The sequence below is a fragment of the Talpa occidentalis genome, unplaced genomic scaffold, assembly GCF_014898055.3.
Source record: "Talpa occidentalis isolate TD23 unplaced genomic scaffold, MPIMG_talOcc4v2.1 talOcc4.9, whole genome shotgun sequence".
NCBI classification, from domain to species: domain Eukaryota; kingdom Metazoa; phylum Chordata; class Mammalia; order Eulipotyphla; family Talpidae; genus Talpa; species Talpa occidentalis.
Genome location: NW_023605305.1, coordinates 12,048,802 through 12,068,401, shown reverse-complemented (window position 1 = coordinate 12,068,401; position 19,600 = coordinate 12,048,802). Strand labels below are relative to the sequence as shown.

Below are 19,600 nucleotides of genomic sequence, written 5' to 3'. Positions count from 1 at the left end.
TATACACAACTAAGCATGATTTCTCTTCTTCCTGGTGTCCATCTTGCTATATCACAATGGACCTTTCAGCAATAAATATACATCTGCTAAATGGTTTCACATAAACAAAAGCATTTGGGAGATTTGTATTTCTTAATAAAGTCTCCAAACAGTTCTTAGCCCCTGATATTTATAAACTGGCTTGGATGAGCAAGCTCCTCACGCCAGCTTCAGATAACTGGTAACCCTAAGACACCAGTCCTGGTAATAATTCTGGGTCAGAGGAGAAACTGTCAAGATAAAGGTCTCCTGCTTCCCTGTCTCTGAGGGGTCCCCCCAAAAAAAGCAGTTCCAGAAATGGAAGAACCTAGCAGATTCTTTGGAGAAAAGGAACTATGCTTTCACAAAATTAAATAGCTTAGGAGGAACCCCATCTGTGGGTCTTAGGTTTTTCTTGAAGAAAGTTCTGAACAACCTTGAGTTCTAACATCCTAGTTCTATAAATACTAAATCAGAACTCCTATTATTACTACAACACGAAATCTCCAAGATGAGCCCTCAAGCACGCCACAATGGTATCAGTAAGTACTGCTTCATACATAGCCCAAATTTACTGCAATGTAAACCTGTTAACTTTTGTGCTCACAAAAAAGTTCACATTTATCTCACTTAATCCTCAAACCCACCCCGGAGATGTAAATATTATCATTATTCTTAATTTACAGATGAAGCAAATGGAATTTCAGAACACTCACTGACTTAACAAAGATCACACAGGTAATAAGGTTGGCATCAAAACTCAAGACAATTATTTCCCTAGAGCAGACATCTTGGATTCTAAAGTTTGACTACGAATTCTCAGACTGACTCTCAACAACCTCTTCTAGATAGGTCAGAAATCTCCCCAGTCTACCAGTGTATTGACTCAGCCTTTATTCCTTTCTATTTCACCACATTCTTTCCACCCTTCAGCCACCCCACAAGTGATGTTCAGATACTAAATACAACTACCAGTTTTAACTTAAATTCACCACTGGGTGGAGCAAATCTCAATAATCCAGTCATGGGGCTGTCCCAGTGGAAAAAAGCGGTGAGGGAACAGAGTTTAAACGCAGCCCAATCAATTGTTTAAAAGCAGCACAAGAGAGATAGCATGATACTGGCACAAGCTTCTCCACCTACAATAATACGAGATCATGGAGTTATGAGAAAATGGGTTCATGGGTTCAAAGCACTCAATCTTGCAAACCTCTAAGCAGCCCCTTCCCGTTTCCGCCTCTGAGAAGACTGGCCACATGACTGCATCAATTTACAGCTAAACCACAATCCAAGACACAGGAACTAAGACCCTATGCAATAAATATTAATTCACCAGTATCAAGTCAATGCACAAAGACACTGCTATTATTTGCATAGCACCTGTTTAACCACTCAGACTTGAAAACCAATCTACCTGCAACTATATATTCACTGACAGAAGGGAAATGAAGCCACAAGACACTGGCTCCCACCCTGCCCAAAGGTGGGACAAATCACAAAGGTCTGACAAATCACAAAGAGGGGACAACTGCAGAAAGTAACAAAGTAACCTTGTTTTTGACTTACCAAGCAACATCATCTCCTAGAAGTCCAGTTTAGTCTGTTGGAATAGTTTCAACTTCACATTCATTTTCAGCACAAACTCACACTATTTGGGATTTGGTTGTTGTATATTCTGCAGCTAGATCAAAATATTCCTTAAAGAAGTGGGAGGGATTTCTATTTCCCATGAAATTTGTACGGTACACCTGGTCTTTAAGTTTGTGGGGAAATACAGCCTTCCCCTGCATTCTAGCCTTCACTTACGAAACTGGAGCTGATGGCCACATCTTAAATACCAGTCTTCTCTCAAACTGCTGCCTAAGTAATTACTTAGAAGTCTGCCCAAACTATTTTAGTGCCTGTTCACCAATAAAATTATATGGCCGTGAACTCTTAAACCCATCTGATTGAGTAAAGATCTGAATGCTGGTTTGGGACCACAAGTCTGGAAAACCTTTTTCCTCAAAGAACAGATAAAACTGTAAAAACTTTTAGTCCAAAATTATTCTAAAATTCAAACAATGATTCCAAATCTGGTGATACATTAAAATAATACAGTGAGCTTTCCAAGTGCTGCCCCTCAAAAAGTAATTAAAAAAAAAAAATTGTGGGCCTCCCTGGTGGGGCAAGGAGTTAAGCACCACACTATGAAGCAATTCGCAGCCTCTGAAGCACGAGTTCGATCCCCGGCCAGCCAGGGAGCAACCCACATGGCGCAGAAGACCTGTCCTGACTCGCCCGCTGCTCCCCTCAACAGTGTACTTCGGTCAATCTGCCTGTTCTCTTCCCCACTCTGTCTCTGGTGAATCCTCTCACCCCCCCGCATCTCTGGCCTGTACCCCAGCTCTTGTATGCATAAATAAATCTTTAAAAAAAATTGTGATGCCAAGACCCTCTCTCCAAAGACTATGAGACATGGCCCCAAGCTCCCTAGGAACATTCACACTGAGGTATGCACTTGTCCTAAAATATAATCAAAGTTCTACCTGGGAGCTTTTAAGAACTACACTGATTTCCAGGTTTCACTCAATTTACTGAGGTACAGAATCTCAGGGGATTAATTTGAAGCTTCTCACTACTGACCAACTGGTGCCTGACTTGCATTTTTACCTCAGTGATGACTAAGTACACCATTATTTTTACAGCTAAAAGAGGCTTATAAGATGTATTCTGATTACATGAAAATGTGAGGAAAGCCTCTTCCTTTGAGCTGGCACTGCCATCTTCCAGTAAATCACCAAAACGACCAACACAAAGGGAAAGACGAGAGGCACCAGGCTGTGTTCTCCAGGCCTTTCAGAAAACATGGAGGTGTTCTCTTGGCCACATGCACAAGAATCTACAAGAAAGGTGATTATTATAGACATCAAGGTGACGGGCACTATTCACAAAGGATGCCCCACACGTTATCACAGCAAAACTGGAAATGTCTGTAATACCCAGCGTGCAGCTGGGATTGCAGTAAACATACCAGGGTAAGAGTCTTGCCAAGAGAATTCATGTTCCTATTGGGCATATTAAGCACTCTAAGAGCTGAGACAGCTTCCTGAAACATGTGAAAGAAAATGATCAGAAAAAAAGCCAAAGAGAAAGGAACTTGGGTTCAGCTGAAGTGCCAGCCTGATGCACCCAGAGCAGCACATTTTGTGAGAACCAGTGGGAAAGAGCCTGGGCTGCTGGGAACCCCTTCCCTATGAATTCATGGTATAATAGGTGTGAACAAAATTAAGACCTCTGGATTACAGAAATGTTTCTCTCAATTGAGTATAAGCATGGCGTCCCCTCCTCCAAGAAATTTTTTTTTTTTAAAGATGTGTAATGATTTATTTGTTTGTTTGATGGTTTGTTTATACAAGCACTGGGTACAGTCAGAAGCACGGGAGGGTGAGAGAATTCCCAGAGCCAGAGCAGGGAACAGAGCAGGCAGAAGGACCGAAGTACACTGCTGAGGGGAGCAGTGGGCGGCAGGAGAGGTCTGCACGCCATGTGGGACCCTCCTCCGGTGGCCGGGGAGCAGCCGGGGATCGAACCGGAGCTGCAGAGGCCGCAGGCAGCTTCGCAACCCAGCGCTCAACCGCTGCGCCACCAGGGAGGCCCCAAGAAATATTTTTAAAAAGAAAAATACACCTTAGAATAAAGGAAATACTACAATTTTTCTTTTTAACCCATAATCCTCTCTTCCTCTTAGAATATATTCCCCTCTATTGGCATAAAATTTAGCTCTTAAGGATGTAACTTTAACAAATTTAGAACCTATTTCTAAGGCCCTCAGTTAAATACTGGTATTATAAAAAATTACCAATATTAGTGTTATATTGGCCTATATACTGAAAAATCTTGCCATAAACTAAGTCTGCCAAGAACTGTTTTAACTAATCCTTCCCCAACATCTACCCCTATTTGCTGGGCAACACCACTCAAAAAGCCAAGACAACGAACAAGTTTGCTAAATCAAACAAAAAAAAAACAGTATTTAAGTAGACAACAATGTCAGCTTCATCCTTTTGCCACCCATGTTCTTCTGGTATCTTGAAGTCAAAATGAAAATAATTAATCAGAAAATGTTAACTTCAATCAATGCCTTTGTCATCCTTGCTCTGCTGTGTGAGCATCACTGATCAACAACCATGCAACCTATTTTCATTTATTAACTGTTGCAATCATCCCCCACCAATGAGTATTTTTAAAGTCATTCCTCATGTGGGAAGCACTGCTCTAGGTCAAGAATCCATCACAATAATCAGGATGGCGCTATATGCCACTAATAACTAGGTACACACAATCCCTGCTCCCCAACGTCTCACAGCACCATCCAGTTATCTTTTCCTAGACACATCGTCGGTTAAAAATGGTAAGCTTACCTTTGTCTCCTCCTAAGTCTTTTCCAAACAACCCATAGTTTAATTCTAGCACAGTATGGAAGCAACCCGTACATGATTCCATGTGGAAAACTATCAAGGTTATACTGATTCAACTTCAACTGAATAGTTTAGTTTCTAAGATTATCATATTGATCAGCATAAAGGCCCTTAAGGTAAATGAATCATTCCTGCCACCTAAAAAAAAGTGTTCCATATGTGTTCCAAAAGATCTAAAGCACCACTCCCAAATCTGATAGAAGCACTATAACCACTAGAATCTGTGGTTCTCAAAACTGGAAGCATTTTGACCATACCTGGAAAGCCTGTAAATATCCCACTGCTCAACACTATGCTCCATTTAGTAACTAGCCATCAAGTTGAAAACCACTGATAAAGAAAACCTGGGGGAAAACTTCCCAACTTATCTATGGATTAGAGAGGTGCTCACATTTCCCTCCAACAACATGAGAGGTGAGCTTCCTGAACACTTCTTCGCTGAGAACTGGTATGAACCCACTTGGTATTTAATGGAAGAAGTTTCTAGGCTATCTGCCAAACTCAGGAGAAAAAGTACAAACTTGAATAAATGGAAGGAAAAACATGATCTCACTGAATGCCAGAAAACAAAATACATGAAGAGGATTTAAGATCTTATCCTGAAATTTGTTAGGTATGTGTTAATAAGAGTCAAGGTCCCACTCCTAAATATCTAAATCATAAGAGGCGAAGGGAAAATAACAACCCTCAGGCGGGCTTGTGAAGGGTTTTTTGTTTGTTTAATACATCTTCAAAGAATGAATATACAAAGAAACGAGACACAAGAAAGCATTGGTTCAACACTAATGAATCTACAGACTTGGGATTTGGGGAAGGTAGAAAAGATTACCTAGACATTTTTAAAAATTGCAACCAAAATAAGCTGATAAAATCGCTATTAACACTTAATTAAGAGTCTTTATTAAGACTCTCCCCATGGTTTTTCATTAAACTAGAGCGCCTCAACTGGTTGCTCTAGGGTTCCTTACACACAAAACAGAAATAAGGGGAGTCCCCTGACTGGTCCCCATGTTGTTAAATGTTCTCCCCACCCCCACCCCATCCCCAGCTTCTTAATGAAGCAGTCTCCATCCTCGTAACCTGGAAGAGGATGTGAATCATTCCACAGACCTCTGTCTTCTAGCACCACCCCTCATATTTCCTCTACATACCAGGTCTTCAGCTGTGTTCAGCTAGGAATAGCACACACACGTTAAGCTGAATGTCTATGCTAAGCATGTGAGACAATGACTGACGGTGGAGGGGGGGGTATTTTTTTTTAATTATTTACTCAATTCATTTGGTATATTTCAAAAGGTGCAATACTTTTCTTCATTTATCAGTGAAAGAAGTTGGAAATTAACTTCAAAAAAAAAAAATCTAATGGCATACAAATTTCCTTGAAAGTCACAGTCACATGTATAGTGCATCCTAGAAAAGAGGAGGGGCAAGACAGATTCTGTCCACTTTCAAGAGTTTCATCAAATACTGATCTACTCAAGGGTGGAGAGAAAAGGCAACTTTCAAAAAGGAGTCTGTTATTAAATGAGGCATTTCACTCAACTCCTTCCTAAGAGCACCAGGTGGGGAACATGTTTTCTAAACTAGATCTAGGAAGTGGAATGTGGACTCCATCCTCATTTCCTTAAGGGCTATCCAAGTTAATGAATTAAAATAAAAATGACTAAATAAAAACAAACCCACACACACTCCCCCACCCCCAAAAAAAAGGAAAAAAGGGGGAAAAACCTAGATATCCCAGATTACTCTTCTGAGTGGAACCCGGGAGCAGCTTCAACAATCCGAATTAGTCTGTTACAGAGTAATCTAAAGCAAGGCTCACTTTTAAACAAACACAAAAAAAATTTTTTTTTTTAAAAGACAAAACAAAACTAGTGATGATTACTTTTCCGACAATACACAATTACTTAAAATTAACTAGTACTGAGGAGGGGGCGGGGCCATTATGGGCCTTATCTCACATGGGTGCATGTGGGTGGGTGCAGGGCATTTGTCATTATTGCAAAACGAATTTTAATCTTTAATCTTTAGTTTGATTTAAACATTGCTTTTAGTATGATGCCGACACCAGCTGTGCAGAAAGGGCTCTGGAGAGATGTTCATAGCAGCACACACCTGCGGCTCTTCTTCGGTTCTGGGGGCTCCAAGGCAGCCAATATTGCTTCGTCAAATACATTCTTTAGGCCTTTCTAAAAAGGGGCAGAAAGAAAAAAAAACGGGCAGTCTGATTTTCAGTATAATAAAGCTGAAGTGCAAATTAAAAACACTCAAACCTCCCAGCGTTGGCAAAAAACGAAACAATAAAACCACCCTGAATCTCAACACAATCATCTTCACCAAGTTTTGTCCTGGCAGGGCACTGGAAGGATCCAGCAATTCAGGAGCAGAGGCGCAGATTCATAAGTGAGACAGTGGTCCTTTGAGAAAGCTTTTTGCAGACCAATGTATGTCACAAGAAGCAAACAAGCACAACAATGTCATTTGCTCATTCAATGTGAGTTTTGTAATGTGCTGCTGAAACATTTTACATAAAAACAAATGAAGCAGCTCTGCATTCCAATGACACAGCTGGATATGGAAGAGACCGCATGGGGCAGTGGGGTCCTTATTACATGGGAGGCGCAGGCAGAGATGGAGAGAGCGATTACAGAGGCTGCATCAAGGATATTCACTCTTAACTCCCTTCCTCCCACCAGGTAGACAGAAGGAAGGGGATTCAAGGAAGCAAAAATGTAAATGTACATGATACATATGAAAAACTAGAACCAGTGAGTGCAACAGGAATAACGCTTCATCAGGCATTTATACAAACAATTGTATATTTTTAATTTCAAAATTTGAAGGTAACCACAATTGTATGTTTCCCTCACACAATAAAATCAGAAGCAGGAAAATATAAAGGTGGCAGCTTTACATCTCAACATTAACAAACCTAAGTCAACTGTTAAAATGGATGCTATTCTTAAAAGATAACGTAACAAATGATGTCATTAAAGCAGTAGCAGATACATCGATATCTTTCCCACCCCAAACTGACAAATACTCCACTATAGCACAGACAGCCAAAGCAATAGCAACACAAAGTTCCACTGCACAAAGGAAAACCAGAAAAGAATCTTCCCTTCCCCATTACACTCTACTAGCAGGTCACCTTTTTTCCATAAAGTTTGTCATGCAATTACAATTAACAATTGATCATAAGAGTAAAATGATGTTTGCGTTATTTTCTCCATCTAGAACTAAGATCTAGAAGTCTTTAAATTCTTCTTATTTTCTCCCAGAGGACATTCTTAATGCCAGACCAAGTTCCCTTTTGCAATAATAACCCAAACTAAAAAGCTCTGAGCATCAGGCAACTCAAGCAGCAGAAAGTTAAACAAGTCCAACTTGACTACTGATCACAAAAAATATTCTATAAGATATTACATTCTTGATCAAAAACTAATACAGAAGTTGCTCTAAGGTGGTGAGTAAAAAGACGCAGAGGCTTTCAAACAGGATGGTTTTATTCCTTTGTTTTTAAAGGATCTTTCTACAGTAGTGGGACAGGAAGCAGCAGCAAAGAGGGGAAGGAGAAAATAGTTTAGAATATACAGCACTTCCTTTTGGGTTGAGTTTCCGGAGGCTCGAGGGCAGCTAGGATAGCCTCATCAAACACATTCTTCAGACCTCTCTATAAGACAGAGGGGAGGAGAGAGAACAGCAGCCAGGTTAGAGGATTAGAAAGACTAGCAGATACATTAGCAGTCTGGATTAAATGGGCTGAATTCACAGAAGCAATGTGCCTGAAGAAAAATAACTGCCAGATACCTAGATCTTAAACCCATTGTTTGGAGAACAGAGAACCGAACAGAAACTTTCAAGAAGCAATTTTTATGAAAATGCACATAATGACTTCTAAAACAACCACACTTCAAAAGCTAATGTTACAATATTTTAATGAAAATAATGCCAGGAGAGAAATAGCGATATGTAAAAACAAGACACAGGCATCGGATAATTAAGCCTTGTAGAATTCCCTAGTATTTCCAATGATGAGAAATGGCAAATTTTGGAACTAAACCTATTGCGATTTTCAGGCTTCTGTGAATTTAGCCTCTGAATAACTGAAGGACACAAATAGCAGACTAACAAGCATGCTACATGTTTCTAGATTCAACGACATATCTAAATGGGATTAATCAAGATTTCAGAGTAAACCAGTTTTCCAGAACGAAAGGTTTAGTTAGAAAGAGGGTTAACTGTTCAACAGTACCAACTGGGAGAAGTTTAAAGGCCAGACTCTAGAAACAGCATACACTTCAGTTATTCAATAGTGTTATTAGAGCAAGTAACCACCACCCAAATCATAGGAAAAACACAGAATGGGGTCCTAAGAATGGGTTTTTGCAAGCAGTTCAATGCTTTAAGATGTATGCATGGATATCTGAGCATAAAGCATGGAGTGAAAACAAGGAATATTCTCAGATCTACAGAAATTAAGATACAGAAATACAGTTACACCTCAGTCAGAACACCAACGTGACAATGTGTCGTAGTACTGGTACGTTAGGCCCAGGTCTATACCACCTAAACTCAGCTAAATCTGAAGCCACGAGTCTACTACTCAAAGAAGTTTAAGATATTCTTTAGGTCATTTTGACCCCAAGCAAAAATTTCCCCAAAAGTCCCCAAATAACAAGTGTCAGTCCCAGACTGCCCCAGGTGTCCCCAACCCCACCATGGCATCCCAGAGATCTGTCACCCACACACTCTAGTGCAAATAAATGAGAAATAGCAGTAAGTATTTAAAAAGAAACAAGGTTAAAAGATCTTCTTTCCTTATCTTTTACAAAGTAGAATTAACAAATTAAAATTCTCTGAAATTCTTTCTACATATCTAGGAACAAACTGGTGGTCAAGTAAGATATAAAAGTAGGAAGAAAACTGGAAAGATATATTTTATATGGAAAATAAAGAGGGGAAGCCTATACGAAACTAGGGCATCCCTTAGTAAGAACAAATCCTTTCTTCCTTATTGACAAAGATCAACTAATCCCCTACAACACACAAGTAATCTTTGCTTTACTCACACCATGTGGTTTATATAAAACATGGTTATATATAACCATGTGGTTATATAAAACAGCTCAGTTTTAAAGGGCCCAACATACAGAACATTGCGTCCTAACAGATTGAGCTTCCAAAGGCAACCAGAGACCCCACTTTCTATATTCTCCTCTTCTGACTTATCCAAACTTCAAAATCCAAAAGGAAAATGAAGTTACAAAGACCTTTTCAAATTTTCTATTCTCTACTACTATATAAACCTATTAGTACTATACAAAATTTTATGGAAGCATCAAATTCTGTAATGAAAGTTTCACCAGTGACCCAAATTGGGTCCACAAAGCCATCTTGCCTCCATATCCCCCAAAGTAAATCCGTATTTGGAGACCAAAAGTGTGCAACAGATGCATATTTAATTAGTTATAATCTGACACACATTTCACACACTCCTCCAATATACATATACACACACACACACACACACACACACACAACACTATTCTAAAGATGGTAACAAAGCACAGAAGTATCTGGTATTTTTTTAAATAACCTCAATGAGTGATGTGTGCAAGATGTAAATCTTCTGATTTTAAATATCTGTGGTTATAAAAGAACTGCCAGGTATCGGATTTGGGAAAATGTACAGGCCTTGAAGACAAATCTGTGGAATATTTAACTAAGCATAAAAATTCCATCTTTAAATATCCAACCTAGGGCCTCCCTGGTGGTCTAGGGATTAAGTCTCAGCACTAGCACCACTATGGCCTGGGTTTGATCCCCAATCAGGGAGCTGACCCACATGGCACAGCAGACCTCTCCTGTCTCGCCCGTTGCTCCCCTTAGCAGTATATTTCAGTGGATCCACCTGTTCTGCTCCCCATTCTGTCTCTGAACCCTGGTTCATCTATGCATAAATAAATAAACAACAAATATCCAACCTAGGCTAAATCAGAGATTATTAAATGATGCACTAAACACTACAGACTAAATACCTAGTATACGCACATTATATAATTATAGATACCACTTACCCTAGTATAAATATAACCAAAACTCTAATAGTTTGCAACAAACTTAATAAAAAAAAGAACAATTACCTGATTTTTAAGTGGATTTAATGTAATTACAATAAATCTCTAACCTTCAGTCCTGGCTATTTTAATTAGGCATGTTTATTCATTGTTCAAACTTCAAAGCCCTAGTGCCAACTGAATATTATAACTATTATCTGTGCTAATTATTTCCATAATTTTTCCCTTTGCCCACAGAGCACTACCCAAAGGGAGAATCAGTTGGTAATATCATGAAGGTGGAAAAAAGGAAATCACACAGACCAGTTACAATTCTCACTCTAAATACTATGACACTGGGCCTCCCCGGTGGCGCAGCGGTTGAGCGCTGGGTTGCGAAGCTGCCTGCAGCCTCTGCAGCCGGTTTGATCCCCGGCTGCTCCCCGGCCACCGGAGGAGGGTCCCACATGGTGAGCAGACCTCTCCTGCCGCCCGCTGCTCCCCTCAGCAGTGTACTTCGGTCCTTCTGCCTGCTCTGCTCCCCGCTCTGGCTCTGGTGAATTCTCTCACCCTCCCACGCTTCTGACTGTACCCAGTGCATGTATAAACCAAACAAACAAATAATAAAAATAAATAAATAAATAAGACATGCCTCTAGAACATTAAAAATAAATAAATAAATAAATACTATGACACTATTCCCTGTCCTCAGAAATCTAATGTTCTCCATCAAACTATAAACAATTCCAATTAAAATATTCAGGAAGAGACTGAAGGAAAAAGAACCCATGAAGAAGGAATACAGGAATAAGAGACACAATATAAAATATGCTTCAGAAATAGCCAAGGCAGCATTTTCTGACGTGAAAGTCTCAATTATGATGACTAATTTCCTATCCCAGTTGAATTACCCTAGAAACAGTATAGCATCAACTGTGAGAAAATATCAGATATAGTTAAATGAAAATTTAAGCCTCTGGGGAAAATAAATCATTTACATACTCCCCTGCAAATAGTGCTCATCTGAACTTTTCCATAAGGCTTTCCCACTACAGAAGCTCACCAACAAGAGTTTTACTCAGAAACTTAAAATTTTCTCCAGAAATAGAGACCTCTACCAAAGAATACACACTATGAAGCTCATCACAGCATGTCTGGGCAGCTTCCTTGAGCACTGTGGACCACTGTTAGAAATAACCCCTAAATCCTGATGGTCTAAGAAACTACTAAGCTATAAATAAGCGAGGGCTTCCACACAGTCCTTACCTGCGTGAGTGCAGAACACTCCACATATTTGACAGCCTTCAGGTCACGGGCCAGCTTTTCAGCAGTCTCTGGAGTGATAGGCTTCTGTTTGTTCTTGGCAAGTTTCTCAATAGTAGAAGGGTCATCTCTGAGATCAATTTGGGTCCCAACAAGCAAGAAAGGAGTCTTTGGACAGTGGTGAGTTATCTCAGGCACCCACTAGAGAAAAGGTATTTTTCAAAACATGTCTTTGTTATTTCACAAGTCCAAAGTTACTTATAACTCATTAGAAATTCCATAACAATCTTCTTCAGAGCAAAAATAACCAACAAACTTACCTTTTCTTTCACATTTTCAAATGAGGATGGAGAGACCACTGAAAAACAGACTAGAAATACATCTGTTTGTGGATAACTCAGCGGTCGTAATCTATCATAATCCTCTTGCCCTAGGAATAAAAAAATTGGAGAAATCAGCAACTGAATATTGACATATTAGGATGTTTTCAACATCCTAAGAAAAACACAAATCAGTGTACAGATTGATTATACATGCATCTTAATAGCGCACTAGTATTAATCAGAAAGTAACTTACTTATCTAATAAAATGTATGTCATACGTTATAATTTAAGAATTTAATTTGCAGTGCAATTTTTGAGTAATAATCCCACTCATTTAATTCTATTTACCTTTTCAAGCCCTTAGAACAATGTATCTGTTGTGTTTTTATTTCTTTTTACCAATTGTAGTTTTCTTATATCTTTTATTGTTTTTATTTCTTTATTCATTTGCTTTGATTCCATTGCAATAAATATTATAATAAAAACAAAAAAGTTATATAGAAATGATTAAAAATCAAGTCTACTCATATCAAGTTTAGAAATCACCAGTGACGCCAGCTAAGGAAAAAAGTTCTTGGGGGAAATCCAACTGACAAAATGTACTGCCATCGTGACTACCAAAGCAAGTCACATGTTTAGTTCATGAGTGCTTACAGGGCCCAGTGACTGAAGCGGAAACAACTCTGTTCAGAGGAAATACAAACTTATCTGACACTAAACAGCAATGATGCATGCCAATTTACTCTCAAAAGTCTGGAGAAAAGGTGAGAGAAGTACTGTGCATATGTGTTAAAGGTTAAAAATAAAGCAAACAGAGCAAATGTTAACAACTGACAAATTTGGTTAAAGCTTATATGGGGGGCCTCCCCTGGTGGCGCAGCCATTGAGTGCTGGGCTGCGAAGCTGCCTGCAGCCTCTGCAGCGCCAGTTTGATCCCTGGCCCCCAGCAAGGGTCCCACATGGCGCGCAGACCTGTCCTGCCGCACCCGCTGCTCCCCTCAGCAGTGTATTTCAGTCAGTCTGCCTGTTCTGTTCCCCGCTCTGGTGAATCCTCTCACCCTCGCGCGCTTCTGACTGTACCAGTGCTTGTATAAACAAATAAATAAATCTTTAAAAAAAAAAAAAAAAAAGCTTATGGGGCCACCTGATACTATTCTTGTAACTATAGACTTGAAATTATTTTCAGATAAAGTTTTTCAAAATACCCACACACATTTCCAAAAGAGGAGAGGAGAGGGCCTCCCCGGTGGCGCAGTGGTTGAGCACTGGGCTATGAAGCTGCCCGAAGCCTCTGCAGCGCCAGTTTGATCCCCAGCCACTGGGCGAGGGTCCCACATGGTGCGCAGACCTCTCCTGCCACCCGCTGCTCCCCTCAGCAGTGTACCTCGGTCCTTCTGCCTGTTCTGCTCCCCGCTCTGGCTCTGGTGAGTTCTCTCACCCTCCCGCGCTTCTGACTGTACCCAGTGCTTGTATAAATAAATAAATAAATCTTTAAAAAAAAAAAAAAAAAGAGGAGAAGAGAAAAGGAGTTGCAGGGAAAGGACTTAACATTCCAATTCAAACCTGAGCTGCAGTAATTCTATATATATTAGAATAATAAATACTTAATGCCACTGAATTATATACTTAAAAATGGTTAAAAGGGTGGGGCCTCCCTGGTGGTGCAACAGGTTAAAACACAGCTACCCGCAGCCACTGCAGCACAAGTTCAATCCCTGGCCAGCGAGGTGACCCACATGTGCAGCAGGCCTCTCCTGACTCACCTGCAGCTCCCTTCAGCAGTGTATTTCAGTACATCTGCCTGTTCTATTCCCTACTCTGTCTGTGGTGAATCCACTCACCACCACCCCCCACACCTCTAGTCTATACCCCAAAACTTCTACAAATAACTAAATCTTTAAAAATAAATTAAGAAGGGCCTCCCTGGTGGCGCAGCGGTTGAGCGCTTGGTTGCGAAGCTGCCCGCAGCCTCTACAGCACTGGTTCGATCCCCGGCTGCTCCCCGGCCACCAGAGGAGGGTCCCACATGGCGCGCAGACCTCTCCTGCCGCCCGCTGCTCCCCTCAGCAGTGTACATCGGTCCTTCTGCCTGCTCTGCTCCCGGCTCTGGCTCTGGTGAATTCACTCACCCTCCCACGCTTCTGACTGTACCCAGTGCTTATATAAATAAATAAATCTTTTTTAAAAATAAAATTAATTAATTAATTAAGAAACTGCTTGAACACTAATATTAACTTGAGCTTTGAAGCATAACATACCAAAAGCACCAATTAAACAAAATAAGAAGGCCAGTTAATCAAGTCCTCTGAAAGCAAAACATATGTTCAATTCCTGTTCTTAGATTTAGAAAGTGGAATGTATTTACAAAAATATTAAGCCTGACGTAGACTAGAAAGGGCTTCACTTTTAATCATCTTGCACCTGCAATCTGTGGAAGTGAGCAACAAGAAACATCCAACTCTAGGTTCCTGAGCACCAGAGCACTGAGTGACTTTTCCTGGAGTCTGCACCTTTACCAATTCCACATTTTCAACTCCCTTGCCTTTGGTGAAGGCAAAGACTCCTGGAGTTGGGCTGAATTGTATCTGTCAATAAAAACTCACTATCCAGATTAAAGATAGTAATGTTTTCTTCTTAATGGATGGACAATACTCAGGGCAATTCACTACAACATATTGGGCTGTCAGAAAAGTCATGACGTATTTTTGCATAGATATATTTCTGACAACCCATTATTACAGCTATTTTTGTTTCCCACTCTCTGTTCAGACTCCAATGTGCATGTCAAGCAACCAAACTGTTTAAAATAAACTTATCTACAGCTTCATTTTCTGAGGTTTCTGTTACCCATGGGTAACCATAGTCCAAAATACTACTTATGATGAGATGTTTAAGAGAAATATCACATTCATGTAACTTTTTTTATTATACAATCTTGCTAGAATTGTTCTATTTATCATTAGTTATGGTTGTTAATCTCTTACTATGGTTAATCAATATAATTTTAATATAGGTTAGTACAGGAAAAAAACAAAGTGTATAGGGTTGGGTGGTATGTGCAGTTTCCGGTATCCCACTGGTACTCTTTGAACATATCCCTATGGATAAGAGGGGACTACTATATATTAAATTTATAAATGCAGTTTAAAGTGTTGGAAGAAATTTCACACAGTAACAAATGAGATTTTGATTAAGAGTAAAGCCTTGTCAACCTAAGTGGAATAAACCTAATACTTGTCACTTGAGAATAATTTGTTAAAATTAACTATTTTAATAAACTATACAATTAAAAATAAAGGCTTACTCCACACCATTCACCATTCAGAAATAAGTCCTCAAAAAGACTGGCATACATAGCATCATCATTCATAATAGTATAAAAATTGAAAGCCAAACATCTATAAACATGCAAATTACTCTATGTTGGGTAGAACGGAATACCACTCCATAATACAAGAATCAAACTATTGATACACATCAAAGATGAATACACACCAATACAGATGAATCCCAAAAACATTATGCTAACTTAAAGAAGTTCAACACAAAAGATTAAAATATTATATAATTCCATTTACATGAAATTTTAAAAAAGAAAACTATTAACGACAGAAAGGAGACCTGTGGTTCCTGGAACCAGGTCAAGGAACCTTTGCTAACTGTAAAGGGTGCAAGGAAATTTTTAAGGTAATATATTTTGATTATGGTGGTGTTTACACAACAATATCGTCACAAAACTAATCAAAATGAACACTGAAAATGCGTGAATTCTATTGTATACTTCAATTAAGCTAAAAAATTAAAAACTATAAAAACTTATAGAAAATAAGCTTTAAAATCTGAAAATAAAATTTTTAATCAATTTTCAACTGAAGTAGCCACAAATTATCTTGTCTCTGCATACAGATTGCCTATATGCAGACTGCCTCCAAGGGCAAACTAACATAGAAGATTCTCTCACCTATCAGGAGACAGACATCATTATTTTCTTTATTTTCCAAGTTTTCTCTAATATACCATTACTCATCATTTTTTATTCATAACATGTCTAAGACACCATTAGAAAGTCACTGATCTCTATTTCATTCTCTCAATTAAATCTGGACAGTTTTTGGACTTTCAAGCAGTGAACTTAATGTGGTATACATACACCTGTTGATTTCCAATGATGCGTGTCTGAAACAAGTTGTGACACAGGTACAGTTTCTCAAAATAGGCAGTATAATACACTCAGTAAGAGTATATGTCAAAAAAAAAAAAAAAAAAAGAGTATATGTCAGCTGGCAAGCAGTGACATGGTAACTCATTAAAAAATCAGGAAATTCAGAATTCCTACATTCTAAAAGGTTACCTTTCTGAAATTTTCCTGTCTAACTGCACTGACAGTAACAGAAACAACATATAAAGAAGCCATAAATTAAGATATACAGTCACTGCTAAAACAAGGAAGAACTAACACTGAAAAATTAGGTATATTTAAGAAAGTAATCTATTCTCGTAATTTGAAAAGTGGCCACAAATGTCAATATTGTAAACTAGATATTGGTGTACCCTCAAAATATTTTCAGAGGTAATATGAAACAAGTTTTCTATTGCTATAAGAACTACCTCTGGGGCCTCCCTGGTAGCGCAAGGGGTAAAGCACCACACTATAAAGCAATCCGCAGCCTCTATAGCACGAGTTGTCCTGTAACAGTTGTCGAGCCAGGGAGCAACCCACATGGCGCATTTAGCTGGTCAAATGTAAAAAATGTTTTTTAGGGGGCCTCGCAGTTAAGTCTCAGTGCTATCATCTTTATTGCCTGAGTTCCATCACCCGCCAGGGAGCTAACCCATACGGTGCAGCAGACCTCTCCTCTTTTGCTTGCTGCTCCCCTCAGCAGTGTGTTTCAGTCAGTCTGCCTGTCCTGTTCCCCACTCTGTCTCTGGTGAATCTTCTCACCCCCCACATCTCTGGCCTGTACCACACCTCTTGTATGCATAAATAAATAAATCTTTAAAAAAACAAAAGAAAAGGTACTTGAAAAATGTTCTTTAAAAATAAAAAAAGAGGGCCTCCCCGGTGGCACAGCGGTTGAGCGCTGGGCTGCGAAGCTGCCCGCAGGCTCTGCAGCACCAGTTCGATCCCCGGCGAGGGTCCCACATGGCGTGCAGACCTCTCCTGCTGTGCCCGCTGCTCCACTCAGCCGTGTACCTCGGTCCTTCTGCCTGTTCTGCTCCTGGTTCTGGCTCTGGTGAATTCTCTCACCCTCCCATGCTTCTGACTGTACCCAGTGCTTGTATAATTAAATAAATAAATCTTTAAAAAAAAAAAAAAAAAGAAAGAACTATCTCTAAATGTACTATACAGACATACATTTTAAACAGCCTTCAAATTTCAGAGAGTGATAATATAGCATGTCTAATGTGCTCTGCTCACACTCTATCTCCTATCACACTGTTCACCCAGGGTAGCCCAAACTCCTATTTGCCATTCCAGGTCTGGAAATGCTCCTTGGTCCATCAAGTTCTTCAATCCTGCTAGCTATTAACAAAAGTGGTTGCTAATGCACAAGCTTCAGCAGTTATAGACCAAAACATAAAAGACATCAAGTTTTCACCTGCAGTATCAAAAAGTCCAAGAGTATATGGCTCTCCACCAATCATAACTGTGACTGCATAGTTGTCAAAAACCTAAAAACACAAAAATACAACATTGTTAGTGTTCAAGGGGATAGTCAAAATGGACAGGACAACTCTTAAAGCAATGTTTCCTTCCTATCTTAAGATAACCATCTTTCTTATATAACCAACCTTGCCAACTAAGACCTTGCATGAGGTAAACAGTACTTGGAAAAAGTGATGGGGGGTATGTTCTGGAATGTCTGCTCTCCCCACCTTAGCTTGGATAAAAAAACCACAGAGGGGTAAGAGATGTCACAGGAGCAAAGTCCCCTAACTATACAAAATGATCCTGCTCAAATTTGAAATTTTTCAGACAGAAGTTTATAATTTACCTCAATGTTCAATCTGATTTCTAAGAAATTCTTTCTTCATACACCATTTCCTTTTAACCTAAAACCAGAATCTATCATAGGATCCATGATAATCTTTTCCCTTCCAGGGTTAAAGATATGAAGACTCTTGTTGCAAACAAGCCCGTTAAAGAGAAATAAAAGTTCCCTCAAGGTACTCAAGGAAAGGATCCAAGAAAAGGCTGGCAGATTTGTTGGGATATCAGGAATAAAACTCACGTTATTGGATACAAACTATATATATAAAGATATCTTGCTTAACTAGTAAAATCTTGAAAGAGCTCAGTATATACTAATATTGCTTATACTAAGTTATTTGTGAAAATGGTAGGTAATGTCACTAAAGAGGAAAAAATCCACAATAATTTCTTTGAATTAATTTACATGTGAAAAGCAATGCTTTTCAACTAGGAGACTAGCCCTGCTTAACCTACTAGCTATCTATTTTCTGATTGATGGCTTAATGGTTTGTTGGGAAGTTGTTTAAATGTAAACAAAAGTGGAAGCCAGGCCATGAGATTAACAAAATCAGTTCTTAATAACACCAAGGAAATATAAGGGATGTGATTAAGCTCTCAAATCAGACAGGTTGTCTTCTTAAGTCAACACCTGTCCCTTTTCTAGAGATCCACAAACACATATATAAAACACCCACAAGTCTACCTTAAATAAAACACAGAAGACTCAGAAATCATGTTTACAAGAAAGTAACTTAAAGACTGAAACACCAAGATTCTAATGGTTGTCCTCACTACAAAACAAGATCTGTGTATCGTAAAAGTCGTTTTTAACCTCAAAACTTCTTTCACTGATAATACCCCAACAGACCAACTCAAAAAATGTAGTATTTTAAATTTAATTACACCTTCAGATTCTCCCGAAGAAACCTAATCTTTCTTCCTCCGGTCTTGGCCCACCTTACATGTCTATCTTAGGACATTACAGAACATCAATTCCAATCCAAATGTATTCCCAAACCTTTAATCTGTATTCATTCTCTTAATAATGTTCATGTCTAGGGCCTCCCCAGTGGCGCAGCAGTTGAGCGCTGGGTTGCAAAGCTGCCCGAAGCCTCCGCAGCTCTGGTTCGATCCCTGGCTGCTTCCCCGGCCACCGGAGGAGGGTCCCGCATGGCGCGCAGACCTCTCCTGCTGTGCCCGCTGCTCCCCTCAGCAGTGTACTTTGGTCCTTCTGCCTGCTCTGCTCCCCGCTCTGGCTCTGAATTCTCTCACCCTCCCGCGCTTCTGACTGTACCCAGTGCTTGTATAAATAAATAAATAAATCTTAAAAAAAATAATAATAATGTTCATGTCTAATGATTAAGCTGAAGTACACGTTTTCTTCTTTTTCACTTCTAGATAATACTAGTACATAGGTGTTTCATAACCCCTAAAATAGCACACTTAGGGCCTCCCCGGTGGCGCAGCGGTTGAGCGCTGGGTTGCGAAGCTGCCCGCGGCCT

General features: G+C 39.5%; 1 protein-coding gene across 2 annotated transcripts in view; it reads right to left on the bottom strand.

Moving 5' to 3' along the window:
• Positions 1-5,178: 5,178 nt before the first annotated feature.
• The window catches only part of CDC42 (cell division cycle 42), a 37,134-nt gene continuing 22,712 nt past the window's right edge, over positions 5,179-19,600 (bottom strand). Inside the window, exons 3-6 of one of the 2 annotated variants that reach the window (XM_037501326.2) lie at positions 17,725-17,797; positions 12,121-12,230; positions 11,804-12,001; positions 5,179-6,667 (exon numbers count right to left, since the gene is read on the bottom strand). In XM_037501326.2, the coding sequence (XP_037357223.1) occupies positions 6,578-6,667; positions 11,804-12,001; positions 12,121-12,230; positions 17,725-17,797 (471 nt within the window). In that variant the 3' untranslated portion in view covers positions 5,179-6,577. Of the gene's footprint in view, positions 6,668-7,278; positions 8,152-11,803; positions 12,002-12,120; positions 12,231-17,724; positions 17,798-19,600 lie in introns of those variants that run through there. The other variant, XM_037501327.2, reaches the window with a different exon arrangement.